The sequence below is a fragment of the Mercenaria mercenaria genome, chromosome 8 (genome assembly GCF_021730395.1).
Source record: "Mercenaria mercenaria strain notata chromosome 8, MADL_Memer_1, whole genome shotgun sequence".
Taxonomy (NCBI): domain Eukaryota; kingdom Metazoa; phylum Mollusca; class Bivalvia; order Venerida; family Veneridae; genus Mercenaria; species Mercenaria mercenaria.
Window position 1 is genome coordinate 53,301,115 of NC_069368.1, and position 22,065 is coordinate 53,323,179.

The 22,065-nt window shown below is 37.7% G+C and overlaps 1 protein-coding gene across 18 annotated transcripts in view; it reads right to left on the reverse strand.

Moving 5' to 3' along the window:
* The window catches only part of LOC123566323 (protein unc-13 homolog A-like), a 190,886-nt gene extending 178,628 nt beyond the window's left edge, over positions 1 to 12,258 (reverse strand). For all 18 annotated transcript variants that reach the window (XR_008372061.1, XR_008372060.1, XR_008372062.1 and 15 more), the window contains exons 1-2: positions 12,107 to 12,258; positions 4,799 to 4,828 (exon numbers count right to left, since the gene is read on the reverse strand). Coding sequence is in view for 15 of the 18 variants with exons in the window: in XM_053550001.1 (XP_053405976.1) it covers positions 4,799 to 4,828; positions 12,107 to 12,128 (52 nt within the window). In the remaining 3 variants the exon portion in view is untranslated. The remainder of the gene's footprint in view (positions 1 to 4,798; positions 4,829 to 12,106) is intronic.
* Positions 12,259 to 22,065: the final 9,807 nt, after the last annotated feature.

A 22,065-nucleotide genomic window follows, 5' to 3' on the forward strand; every position in this document is an offset into this window, starting at 1 on the left:
TCCTAGGTCAAAATTTTTGAGAGAAATGACTTCTCCCTCCACAGAATTTAGGGCGAAATCGAGGAATTTAAGGAGAAGATTCGGCATGGTATTTAATTTCCCCTTACAGAAAGCTACAAGTTGTTTCAAAGAATTTAAAAAAAACAACACCGATTACTACGGAATCAGATTAGTGCCACATTGAATGTCCAGTGTCACCCTTTGCGGGTGACACAAGACAATCAACACGACACACAATATTGCAACGCGAAAATCAACAATATACAACGACACATGACATTTTAACATTTGAATATCTCCTTGTCATGCTACTGGTTTTGGCAAAAAATATTGCAATAAAAATTTAGTGTCATTGTTCATAGTTTAGTGTTGTGTTGAATGTTGTGTGTCGTGTTGAGTTAATTATCATGTGTTGCCATAAGAACGCGACACACAACATTCAACGTGACACACAACAACGTACAAGGACATTCAACATTATATCGTGCAAATGTTGTGGATTTCCAACTTAAATTGCTTAACCACGACACACAACATTCAACGTGAAACACAACAACGAGCCCAAAGGAAAAAATACACTCTACCAATTCAGTTCCTTCTTCATGTCATATAAACAATAAAATCTTTAGACCTCATTGTCAGTACTTCAGAGCACTTCAATAATATGAAAACAATACAATGGTCTTTTAGTATGACACGTCTTTTTATCAAAGATAGAAAAATATTGACAGGTTATGTTACATATAAGAAAAATAATCTGTTCTGAAAAACACACTGGTAGACCCACGACAATTCAGTGACATTTGCACGATAGACTGTTGTTGCTTGTTGTCTTGTTGAATGTGTTAAGTCGTGGTTAAGCAATTTACAAAATGTAAGTAGACAGTCAACAATGCCATGACATCTACGCGATATAATGTCAAGTGTCATTGTACATTGTTGTGTTGAATTGTCATGTGCCGCCATAAGAATGCGACACACGACATTCAATGCGACACACAACAATGTATTATGACACTCAACATTATATCATGCAAATGTCACAGAATTATCACATGTGGTCAATGGGAACTAACTCAATTGCCACTGGCCGACAGGTTACACTCTTACCAATTTAGTTCCTTCTTTATTTCATATAAACAATGAAATTTTTAAACCTCATTTTCAGCACTTTAGAGCATTTCAATAATATGAAAACCATAATTATTATATGGTCATTTAGTATGACATGTCTTCTTATCAAAAATAGAAAAATATTGACAGGTTATGTTACATATAAGAAATATTATCTGTTCAGAAAAACACACCAGTAGACACACAACAATTCCGCGACATTTGCACGAAAGACTGTCTTAAGCCCTACACATTGTCTCAACCAACAATTTATTATATTAAGTTGTAATGCAGTCACGGATTATGATGAACAGATTTATTTATTTATTTATCTATTTGGGTTTTACGGCGCACCAACACAGTATAGGTTATATGGCGCCAAACAGGACTACAAATTTTGGTTCCACATCTCATTTACATCGAAATAAAAACATGAGGTATGGAATCAAAATCTGCATACCTGCTGGAATCACAGAGTTACACTATACAGCAAAACCAAGTGTTAAGACCCTGTTAGTCACCTCTTATGATCATGCAAGGGTAAGGCAGTGGTTCCAATTCTTTTCATATATAGATCGTCCCAGAACCACATGGGGCACAGATTTGACCTCTGAACTAATTTTGTGACTTTGATCTACAAACCCTGTTCATGCACACTGCATATCCTCTCATTGTCAACTACCTATATGCCAAGTATGGATTCAATACCTAAAATGGTTTTAAGTAATGTTCCGTACATGAAGTATGACAGATGGACAGACAGACGCACATATCATCATTTATTTTTCCAAACAGGCCTATAAAAACAGAATAAATAACTACACATGTCCAGGAAATGTCACAAAAAGTTATGCCATAATAAAATGTCTTTGAGCAATGAGCTCACATATACAGACAACATTCAGGAAGTTCAGCTTCTTGTAGTGGTATTTTAAATTCATACTGAAAGATAACACTTTACAGCAATACCCAATCTGAATGTTTTATGACACATTTTTCCATACAATGGCTCTGGCCCCATTAAATTTTGCAAATCAGAGGAAAAAAACCTGCTATAAATGTAAGAAAATTTTGTCTGGCAACTGATTATGATTTTTAAGGCAGATTCTAAAAAATGACAAAATGCTAAACATAAACAATCAAGTGCCTAAGTTACATATTAGGTAGACTTGCAGTCAGCAAAAACTGTCCTTAAACTTTTTTTTTCTTTTTCTTTTTTCTTTCTTTTTTTTCTTTTTATCCTTAAACTTCTTTAGTAACAAGAGCTGTCCGTAAGACAGCGCGCTCGACTTTTCTCAGTGCTTGACTATGAATTAGAGCTTCGCCAGTAAAAAAATTCCAGGTTAAAAAGGGACATAACTCTGTCAAAATTATAATCAGAGTTATGGGAATTGTGTCTCCTGGTGTAGACTTTAATAGTAAGTAACTATTTAGAGTTTCAAGTCAAAAACTTTAATAGTAACAGAAATATTTGACTTTTAACAAAAAATTCTAAGTTAACAAGAGCTGTCTCCGTAGGATGACACATGCCCCCGATGGCACTTTGAATGAATAGTTATGGCCGATGTTAGAGTTTAGGACCTTTGACCTACGGCGCGACACATCGTCTTACTGTGGTACACATTCATGCCAAGTTATTTGAAAATCCATCCATCGATGACAAAGATATGGACCGGACACGCCCATCAATGCACTATCCTTTAACATCTAAGTGTGACCTTGACCTTTGAGCTACAAACCTGGGTCTTGCGCATGACACGTCGTCTTACTGTGGTACACATTCATGCCAAGTTATTTGAAAATCCATCCATCGATGACAAAGATATGGACCGGACACGCCCATCAATGCACTGTCCTTTAACTTCTAAGTGTGACCTTGACCTTTGAGCTACGGACCTGGGTCTTGCGCACTGCACTTCGTCTTACTGTGGTACACATTCATGCCAAGTTATTTGAAAATCCATCCATCGATGACAAAGATATGGACCGGACACGCCCATCAATGCACTGTCCTTTAACGTCTAAGTGTGACCTTGACCTTTGAGCTACGGACCTGGGTCTTGCGCACTGCAGGTCTCTTACTGTGGTACACATTCATGCCAAGTTATTTGAAAATCCATCCATCGATGACAAAGATATGGACCGGACACGCCCATCAATGCACTATCCTTTAACGTCTAAGTGTGACCTTGACCTTTGATTTACGGACCTGGGTCTTGCGCACTGCACGTCGTCTTACTGTGGTACACATTCATGCCAAGTTATTTGAAAATCCATCCATCGATGACAAAGATATGGATCGGACACGAAAATTGCGGACAGACCGACAGACCAACAGACTGACAGACCGACAGACAGTTCAAAAACTATATGCCTCCCTTCGGGGGCATAAAAAGTGGCATAATTCTGTCAAAATTCAAATCAGAGTTATGGGGACTGTTTCTCCTGGTGCAGACTGTGATGGTAAATAAGTATTTTAAGTTTCAAGTCAAAAGCTTTGATAGTTACAAGAGATATTTGACTTTATCGAAAACTCTAACCAAAAATACTAAGTTAAAAAGGGGTATAATTCTGTCAAAATTCAAATCAGAGTTATGGGAATTGTGTCTCCTGGTGTAGACTTTGATTGTTAACAACTATTTTGAGTTTCAAGTAAAAAGCTTAAATAGTAACAGATACTTTATCAATTTTTTAAAAAAAAATTCTAAGTTAAAAAGGGGCATAATTCTGTTAAAATTCAAATCAGAGTTATGGGGATTGTTTCTCCTGGTGTAGACTTTGATAGTAAATAAATATTTTAAGTTTCAAGTCAATAGCTATGAAAGTAACAGAGATATTTGACTTTATCAAAAACTTTAACCAACGGCGACGCCAACGCTGACGCTGGGGCGAGTGCAATAGCTCTACATTTTCTTCGAAAAGTCGAGCTAAAAACAAACAAAGCAGCTGTACACTGAACAGAAAATATGCCTAATTACATGGTTTGAAAAACACTAAATTCAATGTTGCAGATAACTGAAACAGATTAAAGAGATTACGTTTACCAAATACTCAAATCTACAACAAACATAATCAGGTAACGATTACCAAAATTAGGAATTAAAAATTTATTACTTCATGTGCGTATCAAAACGTGTATACAAATCATAACCAATGCCATCGTGACTAATATTTTCCTAATTTCTTTTCTTTCTCTACTTTGCTTTTGCAAATTCTACAAATTTTGTCTTATAAATTAAGTTTTTATGTCTCAAAAAAATTTATCTTGCTTTCTCAAGTGGGTTTATTTTTGATGCAAATTTCTCTAGCTGCCAATTATTATTGATTTTCCATTCTAGACACCTTAATATATCAGGCTTTTATTGTTCATAAAATGCAAATGATACGACTAAGCCCCCCTCGAGATTTGTCAAACAGCAGATGTACGAGCTACGATGGTACATGTACACAGTCACTTATACAATAAAACACAGATTACTCGTTGTCGCATGGTGATAAGCAAACTGCTTACATTCTCTATCTTTCCAAACTAATCAAACATAGAAAATATAAGGAAAACAGTGAACTCCACATATATTTGTAAATTGTTCGTGTCGGCCATGGTGCTCAAGCCAACAAAGCTCTAACCAGCAGTGCTTCACTGTATAAGTATGTATTATTTTTGCAAGTAAGTTAAACAGCTTACCTGTGTTTCCGACAAGTTTTGCTTTTTTCACTGAAAAAGAAAGGGAAATTTTTTTTTAAGATTTTCAAAATTTCAAAATACACTGACACAGTACATTGCAATTTGACGCACACAAGATTGCATAATTATGTGGACTGTATGTATATAGCAGAGCTGTGGGACTTCGTTTTTTATAACTGTACTATATAAGTAATAAACAAGAGGGCCATGATGGCCCTATATCGCTCACCTGTTATCATTGAACTTGAGGACAAGAAGGTCCTCAGAAAAAATATCTAAGTCCACAAAGGACAGGAACAACAAAGAGAAGAAATTTAACCAAAAAGAAAAAATATTCTTACAAGGTACAGGAATGTCAAAATACACCTAAAAATTGGAGGTACCATCCATGTTGTACCACAGAAAAGTGGTCTCGGCTTTTCCCTACGGCCAATAATACAAGAGGACCATGATGGTCCTGAATCGCTCACCTCCTCCCACATGACCCAGTTTTTGAGCTCATGTGACCCAGTTCTGAACTTGACCTAGATATTATCAAGATAAAAATGCTGACCAATTTTCATGAAGATCCATTGAAAAATATGGTCTCTAGAGAGGTCACAAGGTTTTTCTATTATTTGACCTATTGACGTAGTTTTCGAAGGTACGTGACCCTGTTTTGAACTTTACCTAGATATCATCAAGGTGAAAATTCTCACTAATTTTCATGAAGATCTCATGAAAAATATGGCCTCTAGAGAGGTCACAAGGTTTTTCTATTTTTATACCTACTGGCCTAGTTTTGGACTGCACGTGACCCAGTTTCTAAACTGACCTAGATATCATCAAGTTGAACATTCAGATCAATTTTTATGAAGATCCATTGAAAAATATGGCCTCCAGAGAGGTCAAAAGATTTTTCTAATTTTAGACCTACTGACCTAGTTTTTGACCGCAGTTGACCCAATTTCAAACTTGACCTAGATATCATCAAGATGAATATTCAGACCAACTTTCATACAGATCCCCTGAAAAGTATGGCCTCTAGAGAGGTCACAAGGTTTTTTTATTATTTGACCTACTGACCTAGTTTTCAAGGCAGGTGACCCATTTCAAACTTGACCTAGATATCACCAAGGTGAACATTCTGACCAATTTTCATGAAGATCCATTCAAGGGTACGGCCTCTAGAGAGGTCAAAAGGTTTTTCTATTTCAAGACCTACTGACCTAGTTTTTGATCGCAGTTGACCCAGTTTCAAACTTGACCTATATATCACCAAGATCAACATTCAGACTGACTTTCATACAGATCCCATGAAAAATATGGCCTCTAGAGAGGTCACAACGTTTTTTCATTATTTGACCTACTGACCTACTTTTTGAAGGCACGTGACCCACTTTCAAACTTGACCTAGATATCATCAAGATGAACATTCTGACCAATTTTTATGGAGATCCATTCACAAGTATGGCCTCTAGAGAGGTCACAAGGTTTATCTATTTTTAGACCTACTGACCTAGTTTTTGACCGCACATGACCCTGTTTCAAACTTGACCTAGATATCATCAAGATGAACATTCAAACCAACTTTCATACAGATCCCATGAAAAATATGGCCTTTAGAGAGGTCATAAGGTTTTTCTATTATTTGATCTACTGACCTAGTTTTTGATGGCACGTGACCCACTTTCGAACTTGACCTAGATATCATCAAGATGAACATTCAGACCAACTTTCATACAGATCCCATGAAAAATATGGCCTCTAGAGAGGTCATAAGGTTTTTCTACTATTTGACCTACTGACCTAGTTTTTGACCGCACGTGACCAAGTTTCGTACTTGACCTAGATATCATCAAGATGAACATTCAAACCAACTTTCATACAGATCCCATGAAAAATATGGCCTTTAGAGAGGTCATAAGGTTTTTCTATTATTTGATCTACTGACCTAGTTTTTGATGGCACGTGACCCACTTTTGAACTTGACCTAGATATCATCGAGATGAACATTCAGACCAACTTTCATACAGATCCCATGAAAAATATGGCCTCTAGAGAGGTCACAAGGTTTTTCTATTATTTGACCTACTGACCTAGTTTTTGACCGCACGTGACCAAGTTTCGTACTTGACCTAGATATCATCAAGATGAACATTCTGACCAATTTTCATGAAGATCTTGTGAAATATATGGCCTCTGGAGAGGTCACAAGGTTTTTCTATTTTTAAACCTACTGACCTAGTTTTTGACCGCACGTGACCCAGTTTCAAACTTGACCTAGATATCATCAAGATGAACATTCTGACCAATTTTCATAAAGATCCCACAAAAAATGTGACCTCTAGAGTGGTCACAAGCAAAAGTTTACGGACGCACGGACGGACGGACGACGGACACCACGCGATCACAAAAGCTCACCTTGTCACTTTGTGACAGGTGAGCTAAAAATGAAGTCCCACAACTCTGCAGAATTTTTTTCCGTACGAACCAAACATGCACCATGCACAACTAAGGGTTGGTACTGATCACTTGTGTGAAGTTTCATTATATTGTGTGCAATGATTTGGGAGATTAGGCGCGCACAACACTGCATATGCAGACTCTATGTATATAGCATAGTAAGAAAAAACAATGTCCCATAACTCAGCAGAATATTTATCTAAAAGAATGTAACATGCACCATGCACACCTGGGGTTGGTACTGATCACTTGTGTCAAGTTTCATTAAATTGTGTGCAAGGGTTCGGGAGATAGCATATGCAAACTGTAACTATGTTAACAAAAAGCAAAGTCCCATAAATGTGCAGAATTTTTTTCTGTAGACTGAAAGAACCTAACATGCACCATGCACAACTAGGTTGACTACTGATCACTTGTGTGAAGTTTCATTACATTGTGTGCGTGGGTTCAGGAGATTAGGCGTGCACAAGATATGCAGACTCTATGTATATAATACAGTAACAACAAGAGCTGTCCGTAAGACAGCCAAGCTCGACTATTCGAAATATTGTCCCAGAAGCAGGAAAATATTAAAAGAGTTTTAAGTTCAAAAGGGGGCATAATTTGGCCAAAATGCATATCAGTTATGGGACTTGGTGCTATCAACTAGTTTTATAACCCCTAAGGCACATGTGAAGTTTTAATTCAATATCTGCATTAGTTTTGGAGATAGAAACTCGCATGTAAAACTTTAACCAGAATTTTCAAAGTCCAAAAGGGGGCATAATTTGCCCAAAATACATGCCAGAGTTATGGGACTTGACCCAGTGAGGTTGGTAATTGACCTAGAAAAAGAAAAAAAAAGTTTCAAATCTATATGCCTTTTAGTAATTGCTGTATGTACTTGCATGCAAAACTTTAACCAGGATTTTCTAAGTCCAAAAAGGGGAATAATTTGCTCAAAATACATGTAAGAGTTATGGGACTTGATCCAGTGAGGTTAGTAATTGATCTAGAAAAAGAAAAAAATAAGTTTCAAATCTATATGCCTTTTAGTAATAGCTGTATGTACTTGCACGCAAAACTTTAACCAGAATTTGCTAAGTCCAAAAGGGGGCATAATTTGGCCAAAATGAAGGTCAGAGTTATGGGACTTGCTGCTATCAACTAGTTTTATAACCACAAAGACACATGTGAAGTTTCAAATCAATATCTGCATTAGTTTTGGAGATAGTAACTTGCATGTAAAACTTTAACCAAAATTTTCTAAGTCTAAAAGGGGGCATAATTTTCCCAAAATACATGTAAGAGTTATGGGACTTGACCCAGTGGGGTTGGTAATTGATCTAGAAAAAGAAAAAATAAGTTTAAAATCTATATGCCTTTTAGAAAGAGCTGTATGTACTTGCACGCAAAACTTTAACCAGAATTTTCTAAGTCCAAAAGGGGGCATAATTTGGCCAAAATGAAGGTCAGAGTTATGGGACTTGCTGCTATCAACTAGTTTTATAACCCCGAAGACACATGTGAAGTTTCAAATCAATATCTGCATTAGTTTTGGAGATAGTAACTTGCATGTAAAACTTTAACCAAAATTTTCTAAGTCCAAAAGGGGGCATAATTTGCTCAAAATACATGTCAGAGTTATGGGACTTGACCCAGAGAGGTTGGTAATTGACCTAGAAAAAGATAAAATAAGTTTCAAAGCTATATGCCTTTAATTGATGGCTGTATGTACTTGCATGCAAAAACTTAACCAAGGTGTGACGCCGACGCCGACGCCGACGCCGACGCCAGGGTGAGTAGAATAGCTAGACTATTCTTCGAATAGTCGAGCTAAAAAACAAAGTCCCATAACACTGCAATATTTTTTTCTGAAAGAAGCTAACATGACCATGCACAACTACTGTTGTTATTGATCACTTGTGCAAAGTTTCATTAAATTGTGTCAAGGGGATGAGGAGAGTTGGCGCGCACATGATTGTGTCTACGGACAGACAGACAGGAGGGGGTGGGGGTACAATAACAGATTTGATCACATGACTGTAGCGAAGATAATATTTAATCAAATTAAATAAATGTAGAACTAAAACATCTATTACAGCATATTACATGTGCTATGGAAAAATGAAAACCAACAAAACAGCGATGATATGTTTTATCCCTCAAACAAGTCCAAATATACGAGGACTTCAAAAAATTTTAAAAACTGTCCATATAAAATATAGAAAAAACCTGTACTTAAGCTTCTACCTGCCCTCAAAATATTCACCTTTAGGAGAAACGCATACTTTCATTCAACTACTCACAACCCGCCCTCTTATCTCAATAGGTCGAGGGTATGTCTATTTTCAAAAGCTACAATATAGGATAAATCTTGTTTTCCGGTCTTAGCCGCCAATAAATACCAGTTTCTGGTTCTGGTGAGGGGGATATCGACCATTACGCTTTACAGCGGTTATGTTTAGTATTATTCCTTTTTCGAGGTTTAAACAAAGAAAATGTATTTAAAAATATGGCATATTATCGTAAAACATTCTTGTAATTAAGAAAATTGCAGCAAAATATCACCAAAGTTAAATTCAATTTTGAAATCTTATCTTTTATTCTACACTGCCGCTTCCGAAGCTGGATAGCTGTGGTATGAAATTATTCACATTTTTCAAGGTAAACAAATTATTTGTACAAACATTTGGTTGTCGAGGCTGTAAAATAGAATTTTCATTGTGAGAAAGTAAGAATTATACAAAACGCTTAACGCTTATATTGTACACTGTTGCTACATGATACATCAGTTATTTGGCCAGTACCCCCAACCTTTTAACAGAAATACCTGAGGACAGGATTCATCCTATAATGTCGATAAGGTAAGGTCAATGGATCGAGTGGTCGTGAGTTAGATCCCCGTGAGGGGCATATGTTCTCCGTGACAATTTTATAAAAGATAATTGTGTCTGATATCATTCGTCCTCTACCTCTGATTGATCAGACTCTGTATGTGTATCCATATCCATCTATAGACACTTCCTTAATGCTTGCAGCTAGTGGTTTTTTAACTTTGCTGTTTAATTAAAATCTTCCTGATACTGGGCAAAGGAATAATTTCAATACAAAATTTTTGGAGTATTTCCCAGTATTAACACTTTGGGAGTGGCTAGAGAAACTGAATCGGTTCCCTAGACAGCGAACTTATTCGTCCAGAACCTGTTCTCTAGCTAAAGTACGTACCGTGCATAGCCTAGGGAACCGGCATAAAGCCGCCAAAATTCACTTTGTTTCTTTTGGCAAGTATCATGCATTTGTTATTATCTTAATAAATTTTACCATTTCAGCAAGCCATGCCCTTGCATTTATCTGCGTTTCCTGTGTCTCCAAATAGACTTGCCGCAAACTGTTCACCATATCTAGTACGAATGAATGCGGAAATCGTTGTTAGCATCGGAGCAAGCCGAAATAAAATTACAATTTAAAATAAACAATTATAACAAATTAAGTAATGTCTGTTAATTAGTATTGATCACAGGGTTTTTTTTTCAATTTGCCAATCACATGCAAACATTAATCCAATAAGAAAAACTGATGCACGTGAAATGCTGAGGTGTAACAAACCAGTATTTAACATGTTTAAGTGATCAAAGAATCCACTGGCAATTTAATTATTTTGTACATCCGTAAACATCTAATGACGCATGTACAAAACAATAAAATTTTTCATTTAAATAATCTAAACCCAGTACATGTTTAAAGCAAATAACATTTAAGTTTTCACACATTCATCCATAAGTTTATATCATTCCAATATGGCAGGTACACTTTTGGGGACACAGTCAATGCAGATTAATGCAAGGGCATGGTAAAATTGATTAAGATAATAATATGCATGATACTTAACCAAAAGATACAGTGAATTTCGGCAGCTTTATGCAAAGAAATAGAACTCCGGTTCCCTAGCCTATGCACGGTACTTAATTGGCCAGAGAACCAGTTCTGGACGAATATGTTCACTGTCTAGGGAACCGATTCATGCAGGTTCTCTAGCCACTGCCTAACACTTTTGTCAATTTTTTTGGAGTAGGCCTACGTATTTCCAGGACAGAAATTTGCTGTGAATTATGAACCCAGGAAACACCCGACGACCCTACTGACGTATCTTATTTAACACATGGTCATACATATACACGACATAGCCTGGTTGTGATCTAAGGGCCAATTCGTTTCACTCAACCCGGGGCACGTCGGTCACGTGGGCGGCAAGAAAAAAATCTCGCCTGTTTATCAATAAAACGAACGCTTCGGCGTACGCCAGCCACGAGAGCTGCAGAAACAAAAAAATAAGTTTCCAATATATTATGATTTTCTCTTGCGGCCCTTTCCAAATAAGTTAGCAAATAGTTCTTGCAGCATGTTTCTACATTTACTGGTATTTTCAAATGTTTACTCGATTTTGTATCGCGAAAATATATGATTTGCCGGATTAGCCTATCTCGCAAGACCGGCGCACATCGGCGTACGCCGGGTAGACCCGGGCAGTGCCGGCAAGCCAAACGAATGCCTAGCCGGTTGTACGCGGCGAAACGGCGTACGCCGCAAAAGTGAAACGAACTGACCCTTATAGTCTAAAACAACAAAACTAACAAATTATGTTGAAAAGAGAATCTCAGAAACTGTACTAAACGGAGTTCAAATGTCACTGAAAACCAATTTATGTCACATTCAGCAGTCAGAGTTGTTAATCCGTTTACATTTTTTATGAATAAATAATAGAGAATCTTAATACAAAATTAAGAGAAACTCTGCTTGTCTGTAATTTTGACAGTTGGTGGGAAAATTGATTATTTTGACCTAGATTATTCCGGTCAATCCCATCATTGTACGCATACTTACCGCAAATACATAAAAGAGACATGATTATCCAGCTCTACAAAGTTGTTCTTAATTCCAGAGGAAAGAATTCATCCATAATCCATCATTTTGGAAATATTTCAAGATTTAATTTGTAAAACCGTGATTGTTGACACAGAAGGCCGCCATCTTGAATCGTGACATCATAACGGTTAATTGAATATTCATTAGCTATGTAGTAGTATGGTCGGCGGGTGAATAGAAGTTCGATAAATCATAATATTGCCTTGATCAAGCTGGTGTAGAAATCTATCAGCCAACATTTTTTAAAAAGTATGTTATTTCTCGACAGTTGCTATTTTTATCTGACAGTAGACATTATGCTAAACATTAATATGGAGTGCTTTAAATCAAACCTACTCAATATGGGCTTCTTCTTCTTCCTTTCTAGTACTCAGTACAGACACCTTAAAGCGTATACTCGTACTGGCGCAGCGCGGTGTAAGAAAATCTAAAATCAGGTGAGGTGGTTGGTAAAAATATCTATGTACAGTGCAGTTAACAACGGCCAGTATGAGTCTATCTAAGTGTCACCTTCTGGACTTCTCCCTTGAAGCTGTCAATGGTGGGGCTGTTGACGGCAGTCTGTGGGAGGCTGTTCCATAGGCGGATGGTGTCTGGGAAGAAGGATCTCTGATAAGTCAGGGTTCTGGCAAAAGGTACAGGGTAGTTGAGTCCATGGCCTCTCACTGAACTGATCGGGATGAGGTGTGTTGTAGAGACTTCAACTAGTTGGTACACAATCCGGTACATCATGGTGACTTTTGCCTGTGCTCTGCGTTCCTGTAAAGTGGGCCACTGGAGCTGTTGCAGCCTAGATGATACACTACTTGTTCTTCTGTAGTCTGAGAAGATCATCCTGGCTGATCTACGCTGCACCATCTCCAGCTTCCGGATGTTGATGTCAGTAAAAGGATCCCATATAATTGCCGAATATTCCAGTAGTGGCCTCACCAGGGTAAGATAACACAGCTCCTTGGTCTTCCTGGGGCATTGATGGATGTTACGTTGTAAAAATGATCTAGCGTTGTTTGCTTTCTTAGTGATGGTGTTGATGTGGTGGTTCCAGTTGAGTGATTTTTCGAAGTTCAGGCCTAAATACTTTGCTGTGTTTACTTCTTCTATGTCCATGAATGTTGTAGGGGAGCTTGATGGGTTTACGTTTCTTGGTTATATGTAGAACGTGATATTTCTGGGGGTGGAATTCCATTACCCAGTCTTTTTCCCATCGCTGAAGTCCCTCCAGGTCTTTCTGTAATGCTATGGCATCTTCTTCTGATCTGATGTGTCGATAGAGCGCACAGTCATCTGCAAACATTCTGGCAGTAGATTCAGAGGATATGTACTTGGGTAGGTCATTGATAAATAGCAGGAACAACAGCGGCTATAGGCAATATATTGCATTTCTAAAGAACGAACTAATTTAGATCTTTGGATTTATTAAAAGAAGAAAAAGCATGATCATTTAGAATCACGAAAACCATTAAAAAAAGACAGCACATAATTAAAAGCAGACATATACTGCTGTAAATGCATTTGGGTGATGAAATCCGGGCCAGGCCCTACCAAAGAAAAAACAACTCCGTTTGTTAATAGGCCTAGGCCTACTGAGGAAATTAAAAAGACAAATGTCCACCCACAATTGGAATGTTATTCAATTGTTAGGTAACCCATGGCAAAAGTCTTAATTAACAAGTCGGCAACATGTAACAACACATGATAAATAGACCCTTCCTAGAACAACGCCGTCACACATAACTCGGGGTGACTAACCCACGTGACTTTTCGGTATCGTACACACGGGGGAATATCACGCACGCGAATCGAGTAACATTTTTGTCTAGTTCTACATGACAGATTTTAATAAAATAATAAGCGCCGAAGACAAAAAATATGGATACTTTCCTCTACCCAAAGCGTCTGCCAGACATTTTTGATTCTTGCTCAGGTGTTGTTCTTTTTTTCACGGAGCAAACGTACACAATGTAACTTGGGCAAATATTAATACAATCTAGCAGTTATGTGCCGAGGAAAACACTCTTTTTGTGTCTTCGGCGCTTTTTATGTTATTAAAAATCCTCAAGTAACAATGAAAAATACCAAAAAAAAGTCACGTGCATGCATGGTTGGTCACCCTAAATCTTGCCTGTTTGTATTTTACAAAAGTAAAGTATGTTAATAGTCCCTCCTCCTATACCTATCAGGAATCTAAAAACTGCCTAATTCCACACTTACGTACACAATATTACTCGAGTCTTTCTTTCCAAGTACAGTTCGTCCACAGAATACGTAGCCTCCAAAGCAATACATGTAGAGTCCAGCCCCACACTATCTATTTCAAATTTTGCTTTGCGGCTAGTTACTGTAACCCTTATCCGAGTGATTTCGTCCATTGATTTCATGTACAAAGTATTACCCTGCCTAAGACGGTGCTTGGAGTTAGGTAGGGGTGGGGGAGGGGCTTTGCACATTTCAGCAGACTCGGTCAAACAAAGTCCGCTATTATTCTGTTTGATTGCATTCAATGCCTCCGAGGGATTTTGTAAATTTGATTATTAAAGGGCAATTGCAGAGTGAAAAATTAGAAGATAATTATTATTTGGATATTAAAATATACAAGGAACTCGGACAACAAGCAGGTCCGCCGTATTAGACAGATATAATAAAGAGATGACTCAGATCAACAACACAACATTCTGCAAACAGAAAAGATTTCGAACTAGCTCTATATAAAACAACAAAAAGCTTGAAAATAGTTCAACTGGGCACCCACATTCTCAATAAATGGGCACATTTAATGTCGCCAAAAGTTTCTGAAAAAGAGAGAAAAGAATCAAGTTATCACAGTCCTGCGTAAAGTTAGAATTATTAAGAATTGGTACAGGATTACGAAATCTCCAAACTCTTTATTACATAAATTGATGTTTTTAACCGATGCTAATGGAATATTAGTGAATAGTTGGTCAAAAAAAGTGAAACGTTTGCTGTCTGATCTAGGATTTTCCTACTTATGGAATCATAATAATATTAGTATTGTTCAAATAAATGCAGTAATACAAAGAATATTTGATCATTATTTGCAACAGTGGCATTCAAAACTTAGTACATTTTCAAAATTAGAAAGTTATAATGTCTTTAAAAATGATTTTTGTCAAGAAAAATACTTATCATATACATTTGTATTGATAACATAAAATATAGAACAGCTTTATCTAGATTCAGATGCTCTGCGCATAAGTTGGCAATTGAAGAAGGAAGATTCAGAAATATTGAGAGGAGTCAGCGATTATATACAAAATGTAATATGCAACAAATTGAAAATGAATATCATTTCTTATTGGTTTGTCCTTTTTATTATGATTTAAGGAAACAGTATTTGTCAAAATATTACTCATAAATTCAAATCTATTATGAGCTTAACTCAAAGAAGTAAGCTTCTAAATTTAGGAAAATACATTTACTTCGCAACACTTAAAAGAAATGAAGCAGTTGGGTAGCTACTTTTATGCTAATAGTATTGTAATGAATGAAATGTTCTTGCTTGTGTGTATATTTGAGCCGTGCCATGAGAAAATCAACATAGTGGGTTTGCGACCAGCATGGATCCAGACCAGCCTGCGCATCCGCGCAGTCTGGTCAGGATCCATGCTGTTCGCTAATGGTTTCTCTAATTGCAGTAGGCTTTAAAAGCGAACAGCATGGATCCTGACCAGACTGCGCAGATGCGCAGGCTGGTCTGGATCCATGCTGGTCGCATACCCACTATGTTGGTTTTCCCATGGCACGGCTCATTTATTCATAATGCTTAATATGTTTTTAATTGATTGTACATTCCACTCATACGTATATGACTCTTACTTTTCTGTAATATGTGATGTTGCATCGTAGAAAACGATGAAACGTCTATATTAGGTTTTCGCTATATTATAAATTTCCGAAAATACATAGTTCAAACTAGCCCACATAATTAGATCTTTATTCATTGTGTTGTGAAAAATGCCACCAATTTCCATGAAACATTTTGTAACATCTGTTTCCGATTTTTATCAAGTTCTCCAAATGCACTATTTTTTAACTTGTACATTTGATTTTTAAAGCATGCAGTATCATCAGTCAGTAGGGGGATATAATTGTATTAGTGTCAAAGGAACAATTATTGTTGATACGTGTTTCAAATTTGACGTTTTGGTATGACCCAGATTTAATATTCGTGATGTAACTTATCTTAAACAAAATTGTTGTTTCTGAGCTATTTTTCGTCCACAGTGAATCTAAGTAACAAAAGTGTTTATTATAATTAACATGATGACTTATCAATCAGCCTTATGTACATAAAATAAAAGAAAAAAAATAATGAAAAATTGAAACGTTGTAACAAAGTCTTTATCAGTCTAGTATCTAGTCTAACTGATGTACTAAACTGTGTTCTGGACAGTATTTTTCTGTTATCAGAAATATATTTTATTTAATTTGACTGGTGTTAAAATAGTACATTGTGTGTATATAACACGAAAAGGCAATATAATAGGAGCAGGCGGTACATTAAATCGCCCCTATTGGATGTACGCACGTATTGAGTGTACAATATACTCATCAAAGGTAGGTTTAGTAGTGTACATTCAATGTGTGCGTACACTCAATGCAGGGTAATTAATGCACACCTAATGCCTCGGTCGCAAAACCATACGATGTCCGTACGATTTTAAAAAATCGTACGAGTCCACCAACTGTAGAATCCTTACGGTCTCTGTACAGTCGTAGCGTCTGGTCACAGTACCTACGGACCCCGTAACGATCTACAGAAGATGCAATCGTAGGATATCCGTACGGTCATCGCAGACAAGTCGTGCGGGGCTCGCATGGAGCCCGTTAGCACCGTGGGTTCGTACGGCGCGCGCACGACACTCGTACTGTGTCCGCACGGTGTTTTGCGACAAGAATAAATCATTTCGGCGACGTCTGAAAAAGTTCCGTTTTCAATTGTAGGATATCCGTGCGGACATCGCAAAGAGCCCGGCCGTACTTCGTACGATGCCTGTACGGTGTCCGTACATTGTCCTTAATATCGTACGGACATCGTACCTTGACCATGCGAGTCCCCTGCGAAGGTCGTGCGAGCATCGGCAATGCTCGCAGTTTTCCAAATTCGCACGGACATCGTGCGATGTCCGTACGAGCTCTTCCGGGGCCTATGTGGTTCCCGTACGCGGCTCTTGCAAACTACTCCCAACTTCGAAAATCTCTAGGCGCTCGTAGAGAACTCGGGAGCTCGGAGAAACATTTTCACCGAGTTCCCGAATCCTAGATCCTAGATACGAATTCAAAAAATCCTTTCGACGCTCGTACGAGTCAACGATGTCCGTACGGACGCCGTACGAGTTTGCCAAAATTCGACTGAATACCTACTCGTACGGAGCTCGTAGCGTTTTCTGTGACCGGGGTAGCATGGTATACGGACAAAGATAGAGAAGGACAAAAGTAAAAAGAATGAAACAGAATGATCTGATTTAATAGGAAACTAAAAAAACTAAAAGAATAACCTGATTCCTTTATAGAAGGCCTTACTGTTAAGGTATCCGATCCACAAATAGGTAGAATTTCTATGCCTGGTGACCCCATGTGTTTTGTCTTTCTTTTTTTTTTTTTGTTTTTTTCGTTTTTTTTTGAGGGGTGGGGGTATCATTTGAAAGATTTGCTGAATAAGAATTAGTATAGTAAACAAGTGAATGAAGTATTGCCATGCAATACAAAATCCGCTACTGTAAGGCACCTAATTTTCTCTACTGCAGTATAACATAATGAACTGATATAATGTCAATGATGTATAAACAATATTGTTCTATATATACAATATGTTATAACAACAAACTTGGATTAAAATGTGCATATATAAAAACCCACAGTAGTTTTCATATTGAATTGTTTTGGCCGATTATAAAAAAGTTATCATATAAGTTATTTATAGTAACAACAAAGGGAAATTAATCCTAAAAAAATCTATACAATATAAGTCCACAAGAAACTCTTTACCAGGTAGAGATAGGTCAAAATACACGTAAAAATTGGATGTGACATGCATGTTGTACCACAGAAAAGTGGTCTCGATTTTTCCCTACCGCCAGTTATAAAAAAGTTACAATAAAATCTACTTATAGTAAAACAAAGGGACGTAATTCTAAAAACAAGAGTGCCTCATGGTGGTGAACATTTGATCCAAGTTACTTCAAAATCCCTCCATGCATGAAGAAGAAATGCTCCGTACAAAGTCATTCTTGAATCTGACCTTTGACCTCTAAATATGACCTTGACCTTAGACATAGGGACCTCGTTCTTGCGCATGACAATCCGTCTTATGTTGGTGAACATTTGTGCCAAGTTACATCACAGTCCATCCATGCATGAAGAAGAAATGCTCCAGACAAAGTCATTCTTGTGTCTGACCTTTGGTCTCTAAGTGTGACCTTGACATTAAACCTTGGGCCTGGGTTTTGCGCAAGACATGTTGTCTCATCCAGGGGAATATTTGTGCCAACTGATATCTAAATCCTGTTTTGCATGACAAAGTTATAGACCGGACAGGAAAAAATCCTCTTGACCTTTGATCTCAAAGTGTGACCTTGACCTTTAAGTTAGGGTACTGGGTTTTGCGCATGACAGGTCGTCTCATCATGGGGAACATTTATGCCAAGTAATATTGTAATCCCTTGATGGATGACAAAGTTCTGGATCGGACAGGAAAAAAACCTTATTGACCTTTGACCTCCAATTGTGACCTTGACCTTTGAGGTAAGGGTCTGGGCTTTGCGCATGACATGTTGTCTCATCATGGGGAGCATTTGTGCCAAGTAATATTAAAATCCCTTCATGGATGGCAGAGTTATGGACGGGACAGGGAAAAAAATTGTTGGCCTTTGACCCCAAATTGTGACCTTGACCTTTAATTTAGGAGTCCGGGATTTGCGCGTGACATATCATCTTATCATGGGGAACACTTGTGCCAAGTGATATTAAAATCCCTTAATGAATGTCAGAGTTATGGACCGGACACGAAACAGACCCTGTTCATGCTAAGTTAACATTTGACTACTAAGTCTGACCTTGACCTTTGAGCTAGGGGTCTGAAAGTTGTGCATGACATATCGTCTTATTATGCGGTACATTTGTGCCAAGTAATATTAAAATCCCTTCATGGATGGGAGAATTATGGACCGGACAGGAAAAAAGTCTTGTTGACCTTTGACCTCCAATTGTGACCTTGACCTTCAATCTAGGGGTCCGGGTTTTGCACATGACACGTCGTCTCATCATGGGAAATATTTGTGCCAAGTAATATTAAAATCTCTTTATGGATGGCAGAGTTATGGACCGGACAGGAAAAAGCCCTGTTGACTTTTGACCTCAAATTGTGGCCTTGACCTTTGAGCTAGGGGTCCGGAATTTGCGCCTGACACGTCATCTCATCATGGGGAACATTTATGCCAAGTAATATTAAAATCTCTTCATGGATGGCAGAGTTATGGACCGGACACGAAATTGCGGACGGACGGACGGTCCACTACTTTTCCGTTAGTGGGCCAACAGCCAAAGAGCCATTTTTAAGGGGCCAACAAGGGTCACCAATGGCCCCCAATAATCTGCTGATCAACCAAAATGGCCCCTTAAGGGTCCTTCCCCCCCCCCCCCCCCCCCCCAGTTTCGGACACATTGTGTAATGGGCCATTTCTTGAAAACACAATTTTTACCTCCCCTGAGGCCCTGTGACTCATTTACAGCAAAAAACAAAGGGCCCCTTGCTTATAAACGGCCCCCTAGTCACCTCTGGACTACTAAAATGGCCCGTTATCTCAGTTTAGTGGCACGGACGGACAGACGGACAGACGGAATGACGGAAAAGCGCATTTCTGTAGTCCCCGAAACTGGTTTTCAACCAGTAGGGGACTAAATAAGATGACCATAAATAATAAGCAAGAGTCACTACAGTCATGTTTTTTTGACTGCGAAATGATAAATGTTACACTGTAATAACTGAATTTCTGTCGAAGCATCATTGAAGACTGTAAGTAAAAAAAATCTATAACATATTTTTATTATGTGATTTATATTTCCCTTCTCATTCAAATGATACCAAAGTTATAATATGAGCTCACCAGGCATCAATATTTAATATATTTTAATAGCACTGTTATATAGTAGATAATTTGCCTTCGTAAATGAAATACCATGTTTAGAAACTTGGTAGTCTTAAATTGTGACCACGTTGATATAATGCCCTTGCCAAATAAATAAAAGTTTCTTGTTACAGCATTAGCTGTTCGTGATATGTTGACCAGATATATTCCTTTTATAGGCGTTTTATTGCGTTTCAGTAGTATTTATGACTTAGCTTCCATAATATTGAGTTGGTGTTCCTCCCTGCACAGCACGACAAGATGGCATCTTAAGATCAGACAATAAATTTCGGGAAATAATTGAAAAATTGATTTCTCCTACAAAAAAGCGGGGGTGTTGCAACGATGGATTTATCGTACAGCAGAACTGGTAAGGCGGTATAATTACATATGGCAAATATTAATGAGCCGTGCCATGGGAAATCCAACATAGCTGGTTTGCGACCAGCATGGATCCAGACCAGCGCAGCATGCTGTTCGCTTTCAAAGCCTATTGTAATTAGAGAAGCCGTTAGCGAACAGCATGGATCCTGACCAGACTGCGCGGATGCGCAGGCTGGTCTGGATCCATGCTGGTCGCAAACCCACTATGTTGGTTTTCTCATGGCGCGGCTCAATTTTGATTTCAGTGAGAAAGCTATTTTCATCGAGGCCAAATCTAACGAGTTTTCTCTCTAAGAAACCAAATATATAATTACTATTCATTGTTATACACTTCTAGAGGTGGAACCTGCAATATGTTCATTAGACATAACAATGATATATTCCTATGTGATGATATTCTCTTGCATATTACAAAATGATTCGAAACAACCTCATTTTCGGTTATAGAAATAAATATTGAAAAACAAAATATATAATTATTGGAAAATGAATGGAAAACAGTCAATATGAAAAGGATAAACGGATTACTTTAGATATTATATATGAGCCACACCATGAGAAAACCAACATAGTGCATTTGCGACCAGCATAGATCCAGACAAGCCTGCGCATCCACGCAGGATCCATGCTTTCACTAACGGTTTCTCTAATTGCGCGGATGCGCAGGCTAGTCTGGATCTATGATGGTCGCAAATGCACTATGCTGGTTTTCTCACGGTGTGGCTCATATAACCGTGCACACTCCTTGTCGGAAATATTTGAAATCCCACAAAATTTATTGATGTGTTTGCTCGTTGTCGCCAGTTAAACAAATAAAAAACAAAATTAGAAGTGTTTGTTTTACGACAGCCGAACGCAGATAAATTTAAAACAATTTTAAATTGTAACAATTACAAGGTCTTCACTATATTCCACTTTACCACATAATCGTATGAATAACAAACCGACTGTTTAAATTAAAGCATTCGCCAGATAGAGAAATGCCACTCGTTCATCACATTTCCGAAAAGCTTTTTTGACTTTTATATATAACAGTATTGTTAAACATATTACCAAGTGGACATTTTTTTGTTACGGAGTTTGTATTTTTTTTTCTTTTTATTATACAGTAGGTATGTCCAGCTTGGAAATGCGTTTGTTTTTTTTTTTTTCGACCGGTAATTTATATTCCCACGGGAGCTTACTTAGTCTGTCAGCAAATGCGCTTTGTATTGTTTTTAATGGAATACTGAACCTATCTCAAGACATGCAGTCAGGCATTATCATTTTAATTTGCTCCAGTATCGAATATCAGGGAGCTCCAGTTAAGTACACTGACAATTTTAAATGGATACAGTCCGATTATATCATACGTATTAATGAAATTAAGACTTATTTTAATTCTAATAT